The sequence below is a fragment of the Phodopus roborovskii genome, unplaced genomic scaffold (assembly GCF_943737965.1).
Source record: "Phodopus roborovskii unplaced genomic scaffold, PHOROB, whole genome shotgun sequence".
NCBI lineage: Eukaryota > Metazoa > Chordata > Mammalia > Rodentia > Cricetidae > Phodopus > Phodopus roborovskii.
Window position 1 is genome coordinate 54,457 of NW_026126957.1, and position 21,191 is coordinate 75,647.

At 42.3% G+C, this 21,191-nt stretch overlaps 1 protein-coding gene across 1 annotated transcript; it reads right to left on the reverse strand.

Moving 5' to 3' along the window:
- Positions 1–18,453: 18,453 nt before the first annotated feature.
- LOC127214712 (testis-specific Y-encoded protein 1) lies at positions 18,454–20,896 on the reverse strand. Its single transcript, XM_051175009.1, has 5 exons — positions 20,168–20,896; positions 19,104–19,181; positions 18,857–18,968; positions 18,627–18,772; positions 18,454–18,533 (listed from the first exon to the last, which is right to left on the reverse strand). Exons 1-5 carry the CDS (start codon positions 20,774–20,776, stop codon positions 18,471–18,473), a joined length of 1,008 nt encoding a protein of 335 aa, XP_051030966.1. The 5' UTR covers positions 20,777–20,896; the 3' UTR covers positions 18,454–18,470.
- Positions 20,897–21,191: the final 295 nt, after the last annotated feature.

The window sequence follows — 21,191 nt, forward strand, 5'->3', positions numbered from 1 at the left end:
TTGTCCCCTTCCTCCCCTTCCTCCCCTCCCACCCTCCACCCACACACCCACACATCCCTTTTAGGGCACCCTAATGTCCTGGCATGGCCAATCCCCACAAGCCATCAAGACCAACCATTTCCCCCTCAGCTTCCTTCCCATCTTCCTCTCTGCTGCAGGCTTTTAAAACCCAAGTGTAGGCAAGGAGGACGATTGTGACCTTCATTGCTCCTCTCTGAGGATCCAGCCTTCACCTGAGTTCAATGTCATGCTTGACTCCCCACATCTTGCCACCTTCAAGTCAGAGCAGACAGTGAGGTGGGTGGTGCTGTTACCATCTCAGTATCTAGGGACCATATCCTATTTAGGATCTTCGATTCTGTGATTACATAGTTGCTAGGTTTGTGGTCAGACATGCTGTTTAAAAGGACAATGAGGTGGATTGCTGGGTATTAAAGAAGGCATTAGAAGAATTGTTAAAGCCACACACGGCAGGGGCTCCAAGGAAAGTGCAGGCTCTAGCACAGAAACAATATGGCAGGTGTCTGGAAAAAAAGAAATACAGTGGCTGACAGGTAGTGCTGTTGCAGGCCTTTAATTCCAGCAGGCAGATCTCTGTGAATTTGAAGCCATCACGTTCTGCAGAGTGAGTCTAAGAACAGCCAGGGCTAGACAGAGAAACCCTGTCTCTAAACAACAAAACAAAAACAACAACAACAAGAATGAGAAACAACTTTGAACTTCTTGGGGAAGGAGAAGTTTCATAGCAAGAGCTCATAGCCTACTATCTGCCTCTACCCACGAATCACAGGAAACAGGACATAAGAGTAGTAGCCACTATGTCCACTTTCACCAACACCCCTCTATGTATTGAGGCAACCTGCAGCAGCCTTAAGCGGCCTCCAAGAGCATCTTTGAGAACACTCCCCCTCCTCCAGCCTAGCATTTCTAGACAAATCAGGCTTGAATTCCTGACAACAAGGAATCTTTGTGATCGTTGCTGCTCATGGCACCCGTTCTGGGACATTTTGATCATGGAACTGGTACCATAGGCTAATTGAGACTCACTCTAGTTTAATCCAGCTGTTCCCTGTCCCTGAGTTCTATGGAATCCATGCAGGTGCAGAACCCATGTGTCATTGATGGTCCAATGCATGTAAAGAACCCATCTTCAGGACTGTACCTTCCTTCAGGAGGCAGGTTGGCATGGTAGGCTATGGCAGTACAGGCCACTAGAGCTGTGTGGTGTACACACTCCCTTCCTGACTCAACCTAGTAAAGGTGCTTTCAGTACTAGCATGGCAATAGGAGCTCCACCCACATAAAGGTAAAAGGAGAGAAGTGACTCCACAAATTTGTCTCTGGCATGCACCCAAGGACCCTGCACACACACAGTAAAAATTGATATTATACATACATACATACATACATACATACATACATACATACATATTTTTTTTTTCAGGGAAAAAAATGAGAAAAGTATCTTAAAGGGCTTCCGGAGAGCCCTTAGCCTGAGCATGGACAGTCCCAACAGCCAACGAATGTGGTACCTCGGACATGTCCAGGCCGTAAGAGACTCAGTTTACCATTCCAAGCCTCCTCTGCCCCCCAGCGAAGGAATTATCCATGCTTCTAGGTTGAATGCTCAGGGGGAAATAGGGGGGAAGATATCCTGAGATCTTCCAAAGAGAAGGATAGGGTATTACTAATCCTATCAATTAAGAATAAGTCTACTATCACATTTTAAAGCCAAGTTTCATGCTAGCTTTAATTAAATACTGGTAAGATGGATGAGCTCTGGCCAACTCCATACCCACGTTCCTGGGAAATGGCCCAGCATCAAGTATGACAAGGGCTTAAGTAGAAAAACCCATAATTCATTATATTTTCCATCAGAGGCAATCAGGGGCAAGCGTACAAACTAACATACTCCCAATCAGGAGGAGGTATATATCCTGACCTATTTCCATCCTGTGAAGCTCATGCACACATGGAATCAAGCCACCCACGGCAGATGGGTCCAACAAAGTTGTTGAGGGGCGTGAAAACATGAGGCTTGTTACCTTCCATAAACAACAGCCTCCGGCCCTCTAGGAACTATTCTACTGTGCTTGGAAAGAGGCTGGTACATCAGAGGCATTATTGTTTTATGGATCTCTTAAGCACAAAATGAAAACTTAAAATGTAACTTTGGTTCTCACAGTATACAGGAGCAGTATCCTGAGAACTACTCAGCTGAGGGAATGGGAGCTTTCATATCCCTCCAACCATGCCTATCTAACAGAAACCTGGGTCAACCTCTTGGGGAAAATGATCTGGCCAGTGATCTGATCAGGGGTGCCCCTCTGGTCACTGTATCTTTTAAAGCACACTAAGCCCACCAAAAGTTTCCATGCTTCTGCCTTTATCTCTTCTCAAAGCTGAATCTTCTTAATAGTGTATCGTCTTGGGGATGAGAATTTAGTACAGGGATTGGCCAGGTTCAGAGAGATCATGACCATGGCACAGGGCTTCACTGGTTGTAATGAGTCCCATTCAGAATAGCAGTTTCCTGCTAGAGACCTTCTTCTGTGAGATTCTAGTTCCAAAGAGGAGATGTTGAATCAGTGAGGGGTTGGCTAGGATGGATGGCTGCCCATGATTTCAGTGGAGGAAAAGAGCTACACCTTTTATACTCAATAGTTTAACTGCAGAAAATACTGAAAGCAGGTTTAATGATTTAGTGACCATTAATTTCATTACAGCATTTTTTCTTGAGACAAGAGCAGTAAGTTAAACAGGCATCTAAATCTGTATGTTCTCAAAGCTTCAATAACTCTAAGAGGAGTTGTTTCTGCCTCTGCAGAAACCAGAGGCCTTCCACCATCAGCTGTGTGACATATATAGCCCTTTAAAAGTGCCCACCAGGCCCAGCTCTCTCTTGCTTAGTGGTATATCATAGCAGGGCCCTCCAAAAGGTACCCACTATTACCTTTCTTTTTATTCATTCAGGAACCCTCTAACAGTAGTAGAAGGGCCAAAAGTGCTTCTGCCATAGATAAGAACAATGACTGTTTCTTAAGCAGGAAATTTTCTCAAGTCCCTGAGGAATGGAGCTCCTTATTCAAATGCCTGACCCTGGTAAAGGACATCCTTGGAGATCAGAGTCTCAACTAAAATGAAAGAGTAATCTTCATTCCTCAAGGTGATAAGCACTTGTGTTCCTTTGTGCCTTGGTCTTACTATATGGGCCTGCTCATCTCATACATTCCCAGAAGGAAGGTCCAGATGTCTTACACTTTTCCCATTATACTATTCCATTCTCATTGCTATACCCTCATTAACTGAGCTCTTGCCATGAATGGCCTGAGTCTCTAAATCTGGATTGTAGATGTATCATACCTGGTATCAGCTGTGTCTAGAAAATCTCTACCTTTCCTGTTCTTGGTGGAATTAGGGGGTACAATGTGATTCCTGGATCCAAAAGAGTGGGGATTTTTTTTTTCAAAGAGTTGTTTTGTTTAAATATGTTTGGTCTGTGGTTGTACAATGATCCTACCAAAGTCTATTAAACCAGAAGCAATCTTTATTCCAGAGAAAGAAAGAAAGAAAGAAAGAAAGAAAGAAAGAAAGAAAGGAAGGAAGGAAGAAAGAAAGATCTCTGAAGGGCATAATAGCTTATTAGCTTTAGCCCAGACCATACTCAGAGTTCAGACTCCAATAACTGTGGCAAATTGTGTTGTATTCCAACTCCAGTTTTTATAGTAAGAAGTGAGCATGAGTTATGGACAAGAGAACTTTTATATTCTTAGTTAAAACTAAGTTACAAATTGCATTGTATAATTTCCATTAACAGGGTTTTTCAGTTTAACTAGATTTCATATGTAATCCATTGTTTCTCTCTGGCACTTGCATTATAATGGTGTTTACTCAAACTCTGCACTCTCTGACACTGCCAGTTTTGGATAGCTGGGAAGAATATGGGACAATGCACAACCAAAAGTCATGTACATCTCATCATTTAAAAGTTAATTCAGGAACCTGGCGTTGGTAGTGTAAGCCTTTAATCCCAGCACTCTAGGCAGAGGCAGGAGGATCCCTCTGAGTTCCATGCCAGCCTGGTCTACAGAGCAAGTTTTAGGACAGGCTCCAAAGCAATATAGAAATCCTGTGTCGAAAAACCACCACCAACAACAAAATAAAACAAAGACAAAAACACCAAAACAAAACAAAAAGTTAACTCAGTTCACATCAATTTGTTGGTCATGAGTGGTCAGGGGGTTATCTAAAGGCTGTCCCTCAGTTTACAGAGGGCCATTTCAGCCTCACAGACAGAGCTATAAGGGAAACCACTGCTAATAGCTAATAACTAAATTGTTAAGAATGTTGCTAGCAGTCTGCTCTCATTCATTCTCCTATAATCCCTATACTCCCTGTATTTCTACATTCTGATCTTTGGAACCTACATTTTTTATATAAATTTTTTATTCAAATTTGAAACAAGCTTGTGTTACATGTCAATTCCAGTTTTCTCACTCTCCAGTCTTCCCCTGTCCCCCCCCAACCCCTCCCCCACCAAACCCAATCCCATCCCCTTTCTGCTCTATAGGGAAAATGAGGCTTTTCAATGGGAAGACTGAAGTCTGTCCTATCATTTGGAGCAGGGCCCAGGTCCTCCCCTAGGAGGCTGTCTAGGCTGAGGGAGACTCCCAAAGTCCATTCATATACTAGGGATAAATACTGATCCACTACCAGAGGCCCCATCTACTCCCAGTCCTCCTAACTAACACCCACATTCAGGAATTCTGGGACAGTCCTATGCTGGTTTCGATCATGTGGTTTCTCTTTTTCAGTTTGTTTATATGGTGTGTTACATTGATAAGTTTTTTATGTGTTGAACATCTCTGCATTTCTGCATCCCCAGGATGAGCCTACTTGGTCATGTTAGATGGATTTTCATATGTTTCACCCCTGCATTCCTGCATCCCTGGGATGAAGCCTACTTGGTCATGTAGGATGTGTTCTTGGATTCTATTTGTCAGTATTTTATTGAGTATTTCTTTTTGTGGCTTGGGTACTAAGGTAATTTTAGCTTTGTAGAGAGTTTGGCACCCTTCTGCTTCTGTGTTGTGCAGCAGTTTGAGGAGTATTGGTATTAGATTACATTATCTGTTCTTCAATATTTTTGGTAGAATTCTGGCCTTGGGCTTTTTTCTTTTTATTGTTCTTTTTTTTTTTTTTTTTTTGGTTGGGAGATTTTGATCACAGCTTCTGTTTTATCAGGAGTTATAGGTCTATTTAAATTGCTGACCTGTTCATATCTATCGAGAAAGATGTCCATTTCTGTTATAATTTTTAAATTTGTGGAGATGAGGTTTTCAAATTAACACCTAAATATTTTCTTGGTTTCCCCAATGTCTGTTGTTATTTCCTCCTTTTCATTTCTGATCTTTAATTTGCATTTTCTTTCTATACCTTTTGGTTAGTTTGGATTAAGGTTTATCTATCTTTTTTATTTTCTTGAAGCACCCACTCTTTCTTACATTGATTCTTTGTCTTGTTTCCCTAGTTCCTACTTATTGATTTCAGCCCTATATTTGATTATTTCCTGGCATCTACTCTTCTGGGATGAGTTTGTTTCTTTTTGTTCTAAAGCTTTAGGTTGTGCTGTTAATTCTCTAAAGTGACTATTCTCCAGTTCCTTCATGTGGGCACTTAGCGCTATGAACTTTCAAAGTGTCCCATAAGTTTGAGTAGGTTGTAACTTCATTCTCATTGAATTCTAGGAAGACTTTAATTTCTTTATTTCTTCCTTGACCTAGGAGGGATGCAATTACACATTGTTCAATTTCCATTTCTGTTCTTGTTGCTGAATTCTAACTTTAAAAACATGGTGGTCTGATTAGATACAGGGGGTTATTCCAATTTTTTTGTCCCTTTTGGGGTTTGTTATATTGCTGAGTATATGGTGATTTTGTAGAAGGTTCCATGTGGCACTGAGAAGAAGGTATATTCTTTTGTGTTTGACTGGAGTGTACGATAAATGTTTCTTAAATCCAATTGGGTCATAACTTATGTTAGTTCATTTGTTTCTTTGTTGAGTTTCTGTCTGGTGAACCTGTCTAGTGTAGAGAGTGGTGTGCTGAAATCTCCCAGTATAAATTTTTGAGGTTTTATGTGAAATTTGAGTTTTAGTAATGCTTCTCTTATGGATGTGGGTGCCTTTGTATTTGGGGCATAGATGTTCAGAATTGAGATTCATCTTGATGGATTTCTATTGTGATGAGTAAGACATGGCATTCTTCATCTATTTTGATCAATTTTAGTTTAAAGTCTAATTTGTTAGATATTGGGATTATCTAGAGTCCATTTGATTAGAAAACTATTTTTCCAACCCTGAACTCTGAGGTAAAGTCTTTCTTTGAAGTTGAGGTGTGTCTCTTGTGTTTAGCAGAAGGATGGATTCTGTCCTCATATCCATTCTCTTAGCCAGTGTCTTTATATAGACTAGTTAAGACCATTAATATTGAGGGATATTAATGACCATTGATTGTTAAATTTTGTTTGTTTTGGATTTGTTGGTGGTGGCATTATGTGTGGTTTTCCTCCTGGTTTTCTTTTGGCTATTGGTAAAGTGGGATTATCTATTACCTATGTTTTTGTGGGTATAGTTAATTTCCTTGGGTGTAGTTTTCCTTTCAGGTCTTTCTGTAGAGCTGGATTAGTTGATAAGTATCATTTAAATGTTTTTGTCATAGAATATCTTGCTTTCTCCATTTATAGTGATTGAAAGCTTTGCTGGATATAGTAGTCTGGGCTGCCATCTGTGGTCTCTCAGTGTTGGTAGAATATTGATCCAGGACCTTCTGGCCTTGAGAGTTTCTGTGAAGTCAGGTATAATTCTGATAGGTCTGCCTGCATATGCTATTTGTCCTTTTGCTGCTCTTAATAATTCTTTCTTTATTGTGTATGTTTGGTGTTTTGATTATTATGAAGTGAGAGGACCACTCTACTTGGTGTTCTGTAAGCTTCCTATGCTTTCATTGGCATGCCTTTCTTCAGGTTGGGAAAGTTTTCTTCTATGAAATTGTTGAATGTATTTTCTGCACCTATGAGTTGGTTTCTTCACCTTCTTCTATGCATATTACATTTAGGTTTGGCTTTTTCTCAGTGTCCCTAATTTCCTGGATGTTTTGTGTTAGGGATTTGTTGGATTTACCATCTTCTTTGGTTGATGAATAGTGTATCTTCAGTGTCTGAGATTCTCTCTCCCATCTCTTGTATTCTGTTGGTTATGGTGCTTCTGTAGTTCCTAATAATTACCCCACTTTTCTATTTCCAGCATTCCCTCAGTTTGTGTTTTCTCATTCTAATTTTTCAGTTTTCAGGTCATAAACTATTTGAATTGTTTCCTTCATCCATTTTATTGTTTTTTCTTGGCTTTGCTTGGTTTCTTGCATTATTGGTTTACTTTTTTCTTCCATTTCTTTAAATGATTTTGTCATTTTCTCTTTGAGGGTCTCTACATCTTCATGAAGTTGTTTTTAAGGTTTTTCTCTTCTGCTTCATCTGTGTTGGGATGTTTAAGTCTTGCTGGTGTGGAGTTCCTACACTCTCTGGGCATCATATTGATCTTTCTGTTGTTGGCTGTGTTCTTATACTGTCATCTACCAATGCCTTCTTCCAGTGTGTACTGGTGGTGTCTCTCACTCTCTCTCCCGGTTGGTATGGGACCAAGGTTTTCTTCTGGTGTGTGCAACCAGCTCCAATATTCTGATGGCTTTCTTCTTTGAGGGAGGAGGTGGGACTAGCGTGGAGGTGGCAGACTCTGGATTGGCTGGTATGCTTGTACCAGCTACCCTAAGCACAGTCCCCAGTCCTTAGGAGGCTCTGAGCAGGGCACTGGAAAGTGGGCTCCTTCCATGAGTGGAGGCAGGACCAGGATGCTGGCAGACTTTGCTGGAGCCTACATTTTTATATTCTTAACCTTGGACTCTTTGGAGAGCCTGCCATTTCATACATTTTCATGCTTCAAAGCCCACATAAAGGAAATTCATCTGGAAATTCCCATGTCACATAGTGAGAATTGTTAAAATGGAGGTAAAAGAGTGAGTGAGAATTGTGATCCATGAAGTTGTAAAGCAGCAATGGTTGTCATGCCGTGTACATAATTTTTCATTTCCTTTCCATTTATCCATGCTAAAATATGTATACCCTTCATCTTACATCATATCAATAAGTACCTTTGTCACTCAATTGCCCCTCCTTTGGAACACTTATATGTCATGCAAATGTCACGAGGCCAGCAAAGCTGAGCCACATGATGGTCACTGTTTCACCTTTGGTGTTCCCAGGAGTATTGCTTCTAGGTTTTCCCAGAAGAGTCCTAAGCATACTACCCATCCATTTTTTAGGACCAGTCTACTTGAAAGTCTTCCTTAGGCTTTAGATGTTGTGACATACGTAAAGAAGCCTGAGATCTCTTCATGATGCTCTGAGATATTCTTGAAACTTCTGCCCATCTACTTACTCATAAAAATACAATCAGAACAAAATGCAAACTTCTTATTATATGCTCAGGTGATTATTTGGCATATACAGCTAGCGGTATCTCTGCCATACACAGGGGCTGCTATTGATGGGGAGAAATTGGTGTGGAAAGATGCACATCAACTACCAAATAGAAGACAGACATGTATTAAAAAGATATATACTATGTCCAAGTTGGCTTTATCCCTAAAATGCATGCAGCATTGGTTCATCATACACAAGTTAATAAATGTAATAAAGTGATATGTTAATAGTTGCAGAAAAAGCCTTTGAAAAAAATCCAACATACTGTCTTGATAAGTGTCCTAGAGAATGTAGGAGTAGAAGAAATATACCTCAACCCAATAAGGCTATAAAAAGAACTGACAGCTAACATAATCCTTGATGAGCAAATGCTTGAGTCAACTCCATTGAAGTCAAGAATGAGACATGGAGTTCCCCTACCTCTGCTGCTTTTCAACATTTTACTCGAGGCAATAACTGGGGCAAGAAGGCAAGAGAAGGAAATTAATGGGATACAGTAGGAAAAGAAGAAGTCAAATTATCCCTCATTGCAGATGATAAGAAACTATACATTAGAGATCCCAAATTTCTATATGAAAACTTCCAGAAACAATAAACACATTTAACAACGTTGTCGTATACCCAATTAACTCAAATAAAACAAACGCTTTGTTTATTCTATACAGATTAAACAATGAACACACAAAGAAAGTGATCATGCACACACTAGCATTCACAATAGCCTCCAAGAAAATGAACTATCTAGGAGTAAACCTAATCAAGGAAGTGAGGGGTCTCTACATGTCGATCCCAGTTCCCTCTTCCTCCATACCTCCCTCACTTCCTCCCACCCTCCCTCACTCCCTAACTTCCTCCCTCCATCCCTCTTACCCTCTTTGCCCCCTCACATGCACCCTGTCTACCCTTCCCTCCCATTCCCCCACCCCAATTCCACATGTAGGGCAATGTCATCAAGGTGGGGTCATGTAGATCTGTAAACTCATTTGAACTAGGGACTAGGGCTTCTCTCCTGTCTCTAGGTTAAGGCAGTTATCCCTCCATGGGGGGATGTGTTCCCAAAGTCCTTTTGTGCACCAGGAATACATCCTGGCTCCACTGTCTGAGGTCCCTTAGACTTCTCAGTCCTTCTGTCTGAGACCCATATTCAGGGGGGCCTGTGTCAGTCCCATGCTGGCTTCCCAGCTATCAGTCTGGGGGCCGGTTAGCTCCTCCTTGTTCAGGTAAGCTGTCTGTATGTGTTTCTGTAACCTGGTCTTGTCCTTTCCCTCTGCATCTGAATTCTAGTTAGACTCAACGTGTTATTCTTAACCATGATGCTCTTTTTTTTTTTTTTTTTTTTTTTTTTGCCTAATGGGCCAACTTGCAGTAACTATGTTTGGCCAGCAGGTGGCAAAGGTTTACTGCCACACACAGTGTGGCGACAAGATGAAGTCCACCTGGTTTGTTTCTAACTTGATAGATTCTGTGATTTCTAAGCAAAAGTTTCTGGTAATTCATATCAAGTGATTTTTTTTTCCGGAAAAGGAAAAGGCGAGGCTCTCGTCAATCACAGAGAATCCATGGAGAATCCACAGAGACTCCAGGGAGCCCCTATAGTTTGGCAGTGTAGCAGGCAGGCAGCCAGGCCCTCACCCCCCTTCCAATCCCCAGTTCTCTGAGTTGCTCAAAGTTATCAGCTCTGCCCACACCGCAGGAGAATGTAGCCAGCAGAGGGGTGGCCGTGGGGGCAGGCAGTGAGCAGTTACCATTGGGAACCTGCTCCCAGGAGCTGAAAAACCGGGCAGCTGGGGAAGCATGTGGGCAATGGCGGACTAACTTCAGGAGTCAGGTCTGTGGTTGAGGAGGAAGCCAGTATGTGCTAGCAAGGGGAAGAGAGGGGCAGGAGCTGGCACTCAAGTGCTCAAGGGCATCTAATTGAAGGGACTAGCAGAGGGGCAGAGGGAGAGGGAGGGGTTTAGGCGCAGATGTCTTGCTGGCTCTGTGAAAATCACACTTCGGACACCATATATGGATGCACAGATTGAGATACGTGGGATGAGGTTAAATGCAGATTAATTTTATTCCAGAAGAAGTCCCTCACATGAGAAACCGGTGACCCGCAGCTTCTAAGGATTCACACCCAGGCTGCTCTCCTTGACCCCACTGAAACCAAGAGAGAACCCCTGGGGTCAGGACCTCAAAATTAACCTCAACTTCATCACACCAAAGGCCACGCCCATTTGGGTGTGGTCATTGCTATGGGTGCAGGCATGTGTGGGGTGTGGTGGAAGGCTCACTACAAGTTCTTTGTTACTTCTTGCTCTTATCTAGCTAGCTGGAACAGCATGATGCACCCAGGGCATGGAAGGAAAAAGAGCAGGTAACATATAAAGGCAGACCTTTTAAAATTGCACCTGACTTTTCCATGGATACTCTCAAGGCGAAGGTCCTGGATAGATGTTCTAGAAGTACCAAAAGTCCATGGATGCCAGCCCAGGCTACCACTATACCCAGCTAAACTTACAATCACTATAGATAGAGAAAACAATTTATTCAATGACAAAGCCAGATTTTCACAATACGTATCCTCAAATCCTGCCCTACAGAAAGTTCTGGAAGGAAAATTCCAACCCAAGGAAGTTAACTATACTCACAAAGACATAGGCAATAGATAATCCCACTTCACCAGAACCAAAAAGAAAAAGCCCGGCATATATACTCACAATACCACCAAAACAAAACAAAACAAAAAATAAATCTAAAACAAACAAGAATTAACAATCAATGGTCCTTACTTTCCGTCAACACTAATGGTCTTAACTCACCTATAAAAAGACACAGGGTAACAGAATGGATACAAATACAGAATCCATCCTTCTGCTATATACAAGAAAGAGATCTAAGCTTCAAAAACAAACAAGAACTCAGGGTAAATGGTTGGGAAAAGTCTTCAAATCAAATGGACCCAAGAAGCAAGCTGGTGTAGCTATCCTAATATGTAACAAGTTAGACTTCAAACTAAAATAAAACAAAAGAGATGAAGAAGGTCATTTCATGTTCATCACAGGAGAAATCTATCAGCGCAAAGTTCTGAACATCTAGGCCCCAAATACAAAGGCACCCATATTCATAAAAGAAACGCTACTAAAACTCAAAGCTCACACAACACTTCACACACTCATAGTGGGAGTCTTCAACACACAACTCTCACCACTAGACAGGACCATCAATCAGAAACTCAACAAAGAAACAAAAGAAAAAAACAGAAGTTATGTCCCAAATGAGTTTAACAGACTTCTATAGAACATCAATCCAAACACAAAAGGATATGCCTTCTTCTTGGCTCATATGGAACCTTCCCTAAAATTGACCAATACTGAGCAACATGAGAAACCTTAACAGATACAAAAAAAAAAAAAAATTGGAAAATTGAAATAGTCCCCTGTATCTTATCAGGCCAACGTTCATTCAGGTCCCTTCCCTTGAGACAACTTTTTGCTTAGTAAAGATTAAACCCTGCCCCTAAACCTTAATATATGCTAATGAGACAAACTTGGCAATGAGTCAAGTTAGGCACAAAATTATTAGAAGAGTGGTTCTTGTAAAGCCCAAGGCTTTGAAGATTATAAACAGGTGAAGGGATCTGGGTGCATGGTATGTTATTTCATCAAAGGGGAGAAGAGTGGGCTTACTAATAGCTACAGATAACCCGGTAATACTGTAATAGAACTTGACAGAACAAGATGGCACACTCCTTCAGATGTTCTCTTTCATGGAACAGTCTCCAGACATTCTGCAGGACACAGAGAAAAATGACTGATGAACTGCCAACACAGGCAGACAGTTTCTAATTTCCTGCCTCCCTGAGAAGTCTGCCAGACACTCTAGGCCTATGGGCTGAAGATGGATGCTGCAACATTACAGAGTAACTTTGGATGGCTTTCCAGCCAGTGAGCTGTCTCTGCCACTGCAGTTGAAGTCAGATAGTTATGATGATGGGTTTCCTTAGCTATGGTAATGGTTAAATTACATATAAAACTTTAGACTCACAAAGATAGGATAGGTGATAGAATATTTTTATTACATTTTGCCAGTGAACTAAATATTTTTTTATTATAGATCTTGACTTTTACTGCTTTGTTATATATAATTTCACTATGTTAAAATTATATGCTATCTCTTCATTAAGACAGAAAAGAGGACATTATGGTGGAATGTCCATCTTTAATCTTTCACTATATGTTTCTCTTACTGGTTGAAGAGTAAAACACTGCTGGGCAATACTAGGTACAGAGTATATGAGGGGCTATAAGACAATTAGAATTCTTGGAAGAGGATGAAGTGACGTGTCACCAGAGCGATGCCATACAGCTGTCGAGGATGACAGGGAAACAGGCATCACAGGTAAGCTCAAGACCATGTGGAAACACATAGATAAGTAGATATGATTTAATAATTAAGAGAGAGCTAGGAAATAAGAGCCTGAACCATCAGAGGAACAGTTGACAATTACTAGCAGCCTCTGGGTACTTATTTAGGACTAAAGCGTTGCAGGACCTCGTAGAAAGAAAGCTCAGTTCACGGTGGTGGCTGCAGGCTGGTTCAGGTTACCCCATCTCATGGCACAGCAGCAGTTGCTGACTTCTCTCTTGGCAGACATTGGAAGGAACAATTTGTGATGCTACTATTCTATGCTCAGATAGCCTGCTTAGGTCAGCAAGGGTCTGAGGGCCATTAAGTCCTTTCTGCCTGAGCAAAGATCTCCCCACATTGGTCATTCTTTTGTCATCCTTAAAAGAACCCTTGCTCACCCTACAATAATGATTCATGTTCTCTCAATTCTAAGAGCAAGTCTGATCTTCACAGAAATTTTAGCTCTTTTCCTGTAGGCATTGGCATAAATCATATCCATAGAAATCTTCAGGCATAGCTGCCCTGGGTGTAGGTGCAGAGCAAGGAAATACAAGTGTATTCATGAAGAGTGGGTTGAGATGTAGGGTTTAAAGCTTTCCAGGGTAGGGTTTAAAGAGTGAAGAAAGAAGAAAAAGGAGAAGGAAGAGAAATGAAGTCTGGCCTCCTGGTCCTTGCCAGATGGATGCCTAGCCTTGTGAACAGCTTTAAACTATACTCTTATGGCAACAAGTGTTCATGGGCACAGCAGCGTACCAGGTAAGGAGTTCTCCCTACAAGTAGGCTGTGCCAAATTACCCAGAGTATGTGTCACAGAAAGAAAAAATAAGACATACACAAAGCATACACAAAGAAGAAGTCAATCCCTGCAAAGTGATGCACACCTCTAATCACCGCACTCAGGAGGCAGAGGCAGAGCAGAGGCAGAGGCAGAGGCAGAGGCAGATAGAGCCCTGTGAGTCTGAGGCCAGCCTGGTTTATATGATAAGTTTAAGCACCACCAGACCTACATAATAGAGAGACCCTGTCTCTAAGCAGAAACAAATGAATAAAGGAAGGAAGGAAGCAAGGAATGGAGGGGGGAAGAAAAAAAGGCAGTCAGGGAGGCTACAAGACAAATAAGGGATCACTCTGCAGAATGCACCAATTCACACAGACTATTGGATGACACTGTGTGTGGGAGCACACAGATCTCATAAAGTCGAGTGAAGATCAAAACTCTACTGGTGAGTCCTTGGTGTATAAGAGTGGGTTGTTTTGAGTATAGCTCTGGGTGTTCTGTGATGAGCACTTGGTACTCATGATCAATATATCATTCTTGTTCTTAATAATTGGACCTCACACTTAACATGAGTGAATAGTGCTACAAGTATAAAGACCAGAGTCATTTAGAGATAATTCTAAAAAGTATTCAGACAAGTGACATGGCCTTCACTCATGGCCGATGACTTCCTCATGTCCTCAAACCGTAGGGTCAGAGATAGACCTCTGGACCTATGAGATGGTTGAGAAGGTAAAGGTGTTAAGAAGGGCAACCTGACAACCTGGATCTCATAGTGGAAAGAGAGACCTGGCTGCTGAAAGTTGTCTTCTAACTCTGTATTTGCAATGGCACTTCTGCACATGGCAATAAACCACACACACACCACTTACAGAAAGTAGAAAGAAAGGAAAGGAAAACGAGAAGAAAAGAAAGCACAGCTTTGACTGAGTTCTAGAAAACTACCCCACCAAGGTGAAACCAAGGGCTAGGAACCATCAATAATCGTCCATTCCTTCTGCAAACCCACTCAATGAAAAGTGGAAGAGACAGAGGCTTGCCGTCATCATTCTGCAATGGAGCACAAGGTCCCAGGTGACTGAGAACCCCTGGTGCCATGTTGTGCCGTGGTAGCAGTCACAGTAGTCCAAATCCCAGTGTCATAGGGAACTAACTACTGCTCTTCTCTGGGTACCCGTCCACTTCTTGTCAGTGTCCATACCAGCCAGCATCATCAGCTCCATTCCACTCGCATGGCAGACACGATTCTGCTGTCCCTGGCTTCATCCTGCTTTCCAGCTAGCTAGAGAGGAGCAAGAGTACTTAGCACGAATGGCATGTGGCTAGCAGTGATCAATGTGCTTATAGAAAAAAAGTCCCTGTAAACAAAGGAAAGCTCAGGGGAGGGAGTCTGGACACCTAGGGACTCTAAGAAAAGAGACTAAATATTCATGGGGAATAGCCAGAATCCTGTTAGCACCCATTGTTCTAATTAACATAGGGAATACTAATTAGCAAAATTTTTCTGATTAGGAACCTATCAATCGTCCTTGCCTTCAGTTGGAAATGTAGTGTGTTCTGGGTTTCATCCTGGGTTGTGGGCAGAAATTAGTCTGAAGAGTGTGCTAATATTTGCCTTCAAGGCAACTTTGTGCTGTTGACTTCACAGTGGATATGATTGCTTAGCCACTACATTCCTTGTGACATTTGGCTGTCTTCTGACACCAAGTCATTATCCTTGAAGACAGATGCCTACAGCCAAATACATGGTACTTTTGTATGACTGTAAAGGTCACAAAAGTGGCAACACTAGTTCCTTAGCATCCCTGCATTTCACCTCAACTGTTGCAAAAGACTCTAAAGACACTGTCAGCAGATGGCAGATGTCCTTAAAACCTCTAACCTTAACAATTGTGGATGACCTTGGGATGGCTGTCAATGTTGCCAGCTAGTAAGTCTGTTAATCTCTAATCATTCAGATAAAATTTTATCCTTCTCAAGAACTTTGTTTCTTTTGACATCTGGTAGATTTACCAGCTTAAAACAGCAGCCAAAGCTCAAGCTTTGCCAGCTTAAAACATCAGCCAAAGCTCCAACTGTTATAGAACAGATTTCAGGAACCAGTATTTTAAGGTTTATCTGTGTGAAGATAGAAAAGTGTAAGGTGTTTGAAAGTCTAAGAATGTATGCTATGAATGTGTGAGATTGGGAATGTCTAACAAAGTGGATAAATGCAAGTTATGAAGGACTGAGGAGAAAAAGTCTTAAGTGATGACAAAAAAAGTGATTTGAGACATTCAAATGAATGAAACATGTTCTAGATGTCACTCTCATTATGCTACTGTTCATAGTTTTAATATTAATCGATAAAGTTTTAATGAGCTACCAATCCAATTCTGAAGGAATACTAAACACCATACTATACTATCATAAATTAAGGTGCTTTACATTGTTTTAAAGATATCTAAATTGTAAAAAAAGTGTTCATTCTTTCTGTCAAGTCTTTTCCAACATGAGTATGCTGCTAATGTGCCTAATATTTATGTTTTTTGCAAACTCAAATGGTTATTGTAAGTTCCAGGGCGCTGACTGGGACTCACATTAACAGGTCAGATTTACTCCAAATAAATATTATTCAACCTCTTTTTGGCCCTGGGACTTCCTTCCCTTCACCCTCAGGAGTCCATTCTGATAAAGTGATCTCTTTTGAAAACATAAAGCAGGAAGAGTCAGAAAACTAAGGAGACTCAATATTCTTCACCGAGGTTCCTGTTAATTAAGAAATATCAATATACTGCAGAACTATATAGTAATGGTTGTTCCCTGGGTAGAAATGCAGAGACAAACACATCCACCATGGAGGAGCCAATATCTTGGATGAAAGCACTTTTCATCCTGTGTAGGAGTATATAAGGACTACATGCATCCTGCTGCTCTTTTGTCTTATGGCCAGAGAGCCTGTCTATTCTAGGCCAGATGTTGTGAACATTTCCTGATACCTTATGTCCTAACTCAGGACATTAATGACTAGCCATCCCTATGTCACAGTAATAACACAACTCCCAAATGCAATGGTACGGGTGATACAAAGTCCCAAGAAAATTTAAGATGGAGGTGGCTAGAGGTCACTGAAAATGTTGGAGACAGAACTTAAATGGGTTCATTTGGCTGCAGTGACATCTCACACAAAACATGGTATGACATGAGTATGACTCACAATAATATCCACTAAAGCTTGGGTGGAGAAAACCCACTTACCACTTAAAGAAAGGTACTGTTAGGCAACATCTTTCTCAGTACTGTCCCAGAGCAAATCTAGGCTTTGAACCCAGGTGTGTTTGTTACTGACAATGGCCTCTCCACATATCTGCTCCAGAAATCAGCACAGGGAAGGGACCTGTGTGGGACCAGCCAACTTTCCAGGTGCAGACATTACATGACAATGTCCATTGGGAAAAAGTAGAGGTATACTGCTCATTACATACTACTGTGGTTAGAGCAGCACCACCCTGTATTGTCTGGGGTGCAAGCCATAAATTGCCAACTGAGAGCTAAGGAGATCTTTTACTGTCATTGTAACAACACTGGGGAAATGACCAATGTGAAGGGGCAAACATCGTAAAATATATCTTACCATTGTACCTACTTTCCCCACAACTTGCTTCTCAACAGGATGCATTAAAGTTGAGCCTACACAGAGACCAAGAACTCACTGGAGTAAATAGCCATAGGGGAATGGACTACAATTGTCTGTCAGTATCCACTCTGCCCTTCAGACTCTTTTGCCCATTACATATGCCTAATAGAATCCCAGTGACTGGGAGGACTGTGGCAATGCAATGTTTATTATTCCACCCTTATATCCCAGCTTCTTAATCCAGACAAGTACTCTGTGGATGAATATGAATTAGCTACAAAGGATGGATGTTATTTACTGTGATCACTCAATGAGGAGTCTACAGGAAGCTAGGAGACCTTTGCCAGCATTTATTCCATTCAGTTCCATTTTACAAGTGGTGCATCTTCATATTGGTCTACAGATAGAAATGCTTTGTTCTTTATTCATGCTGTGGAGAAACATGAGAATCACAGAGAAAAATCATATTCTTTTCTTCCTAGATGCTTTCTAGGAATGTTGCCCTAACACAAGCTAGTCTCAAAGCCTTTCCTCATCTGGGTTCAGACATGTGCATACACAAATATGCACATGTAGGTAACATAAGAGGCATGCATCCCCATATGAGCACATACATACACAGGGACTCATGGAAATGTTGATCACAGATCCTGATAAAAGGAGGTTTTCTCTCCCTGACTACTTGATAAAGGTCTGTCTAAGATGTTCACTTGCACAGCCAGTGCATTTTATACAAGCTTTAGCTAGGTCAAGACTAGCAGACTATTAAACAGCACTTGAGAGACCTGGGCAGAGGAGCATACACAGAAGAGCCATGTTCATCTGAGGTGGAGAAGTGTGTAGTTGAAGGGGAAGGACATGGGTGAGCCACTCTAATCCAGGGTGCTTAAAGGGAAAGAATGGCAAACCTCAAGTGCTTATTCCAACCCAATCTCCAAATGTGGGTGAGATTACTACCTGAGAGGTGTGTAAAGCATACCCATCCATATCCACAACCTTCCCTCTCACTTGAGGGATCTTGTTCCTGGCTCAGTAAAGCTTTGAGGCCACACATTGTGTCATTCTCCAATGATCTCTCAGGACATATGATAATAAAGACACTTTGAGGGCAAACCTGTCTGCTCACCTGGCTAGGTCCTCATTCTCCCTTCATGGCTCGTCTTCCTTAGGGTAATAGTAAAGCGGATTTGGCCATAGGTCATCCATGATGATCTGGGATTAAAAAGAGGATAGAAAATAAGAACTCCCCCAGAGTTAAGGAAACCCACCCACAGTCTAGGTAACAGTTGGTAAGGGAAACAAAACCTCAGCAATCCTGCTGGACCCAGGGAGCATGTGTGCACACAACCAGTTGAAGAAAGTAAGCCTGGTGGTGTCCAGCTTGAAGTTGGCATAACCATACTCAGTCTGTCCAAGCCACTCTATCACACTGGAATCTGACTCTTTGTATCCTGCAGGAAAGAAATATGGTATAGCACAGAGTTCACCACATTTACTCCCCAGGCGACACCCTAAAAATCTATGGCCATACATACCAGTGATGCTGAAATCATAGTCTTTAGTGACAATCTCATTCTGGAAGTATGGGTTGTCCCTAAAGAAAAACATCATCCTGCACATCCTCAGCCCGAGGTGGGACTCCACCACCTGCCAAGATGTAGAGGAAATAAGAGGGAAATCTCTGTCTGCTAGGAGAGCCCACATAGTATAATGAAAATGCCTCTCCACATCTGTTTTTCCAGAAACCCCATTTCTATCTTCCCAGACACAATTCCAACTTACCTCCAAGGTCAACATGTAGCGAAGTAAGTCTTGATCTTGGTTGGTGATGATGGACGACATCTGGGGATGGTTCATCATCTGCCTTTGGGTCAAGGAACCCTCCTAGTCTATGTAAAGGATAGCTAGAAGCAAGTAGGCCACTGTGTATGGAGAGAAAACCTTGGAACAAGAGCCCCCACAGACATGTGGACATGAGACCTATCCTTCATTGTGCTGTGTCCCCTCCCATCCTGAGATGACATCTATTTTGCTTCTCCTGTTTTATAAAAAGCTGAGAATCTGTAGGAGGTGACAATCACACTCTTTGAGACTTGGAAATCTACCCAGGCCAGAGGACAAGGGATGTTAGAAAAAGCCAATATTAGCAGTCCAGTTGGAGGCAGGGAACTGGTATGCCCAGTTGAGAAATGAAATGAGCTGACTGGACAATAGAAGGAGCTGTTGATTCAATGGTAGGCAGAAGTCACTAAGGATCAGTGGGATATCACTAAGGATATGTGGGATGCTGTATCTGCAGTTTTGGCTTTGGAGAAGGGTGTGTTTATATGCCAGTGCATCCCTGGCCTGGCATACTGCTCACATGCAGGCTGCTTCTGGGTCAAGGGGATAGTTGACCCAGATACTCATGACATCATAATGTATCTAAAGCCCCAGATAAATTCTACAATAAATACACATCCCCATGATCATCCTGTAATCCCTGAGTTATCAGGGAGCTGAGATCTTTAATGAGGCAGTGTCAACATGGGCAGATGCTAAAGTTGATCACTGTTTCCCTCACAATAGAAGAGCAGATCATAGACTTTCTGTACAATGCCCCTTCTGTAATGACAGTAATCCCAGTACTGATTGGTGAGCCTCCCCAGAGTCTTCTACCCAAATCACACACTCTTCTTAGCACCCATCCCCGATGAGTTTCTGGACGTAGTGCTATGAGATTGGAGTCCTTTGTCTAGTCTTTGGACTCTTTCCACTGCCGACCCACTGTCCTCATTCATCATCTAGTTTCTCCCTTTCAACTCTCCCTCTTTGATAAAATGTCCACTGTGAACACTTAAGGATACAGCCTTGGGCCAGAAGCCGGGGATGGCCTGGATTATGGCCTTTCTGCGCTCAAAGTAGAATCTGTGCATTTTGGCCACCTTTGCTTTTATCTTGGCAAAGGCTCCATTATAGCGCGCGTTCACAAAGCTGAGCTCTAGCTGAAGAAGTTCCAGCTCCTCCATCTTAGATCTATGCCTTGCAAGCCTACGACCTGACTGTGGCAGTCTTTGTGTACCATGGTGGTCTTCGGAATGACAAGCCTGCTCCAGGGCCTGCCCCAGCTCAGGCCCTAGATCTGGTCCACCCTTCTGCTTGTACTCATCTGCATTTTCATTCTTACTCTCATTCCTGACCTGCACCAAGTCTGTGCCTTCCGACTCCTCTATAACAGGCTCGATCGATTCCTCCCAGGTGTGGCTATGTTGCAGCGACTCTGCAAGAGGTACCCAGGTCTCCACAGAACCACCAACCAGTGGCTTCACCGATTGGTTGTCCCCAGAGGGAGTAGCTGGCCTCTGCTCTGGTGCCTGTACTGGGGCCTCTCCTCCCTGAAGGTTCTTTTCCATGAGGATCAGATCCCGGAGTTCCTGGAGAACCACACCCTCACTCCCCTCCTTGGGACTTGCCATGTGTGCCAAACATGTACCACGTGCCCGTGCCACAAGCCAGCAGGAGACTTCACAGCTACACCATGGCAATCTTGTGAGTGGCCACCAGCCTGCGTTTTGACCCACAGGCTCTGTTGCTACTGGGAGTATAAGGGGTACTATGACATCAGCAGGAGATCAGCCCTCAGGTTGTCTTACATTATGAATCACCTAGATAACCTCTCCCACCTCTATACAGCCTAGTGATCATATGACCAGCCTCTAGGTGTTTGTTTCTGTGTGGGCTTCCCAAACCTTGCCACCTCTGAAGGTGTCCTCATGACTGTGCCTCTGACCCTGAAGAAGGGCACCTTCTTCAAGAGTGTGCATAGAACAGGGGAATAAAGACACCCTACCTATCCATTCCATCATGTCATTTCTCACTAAACCACACTCT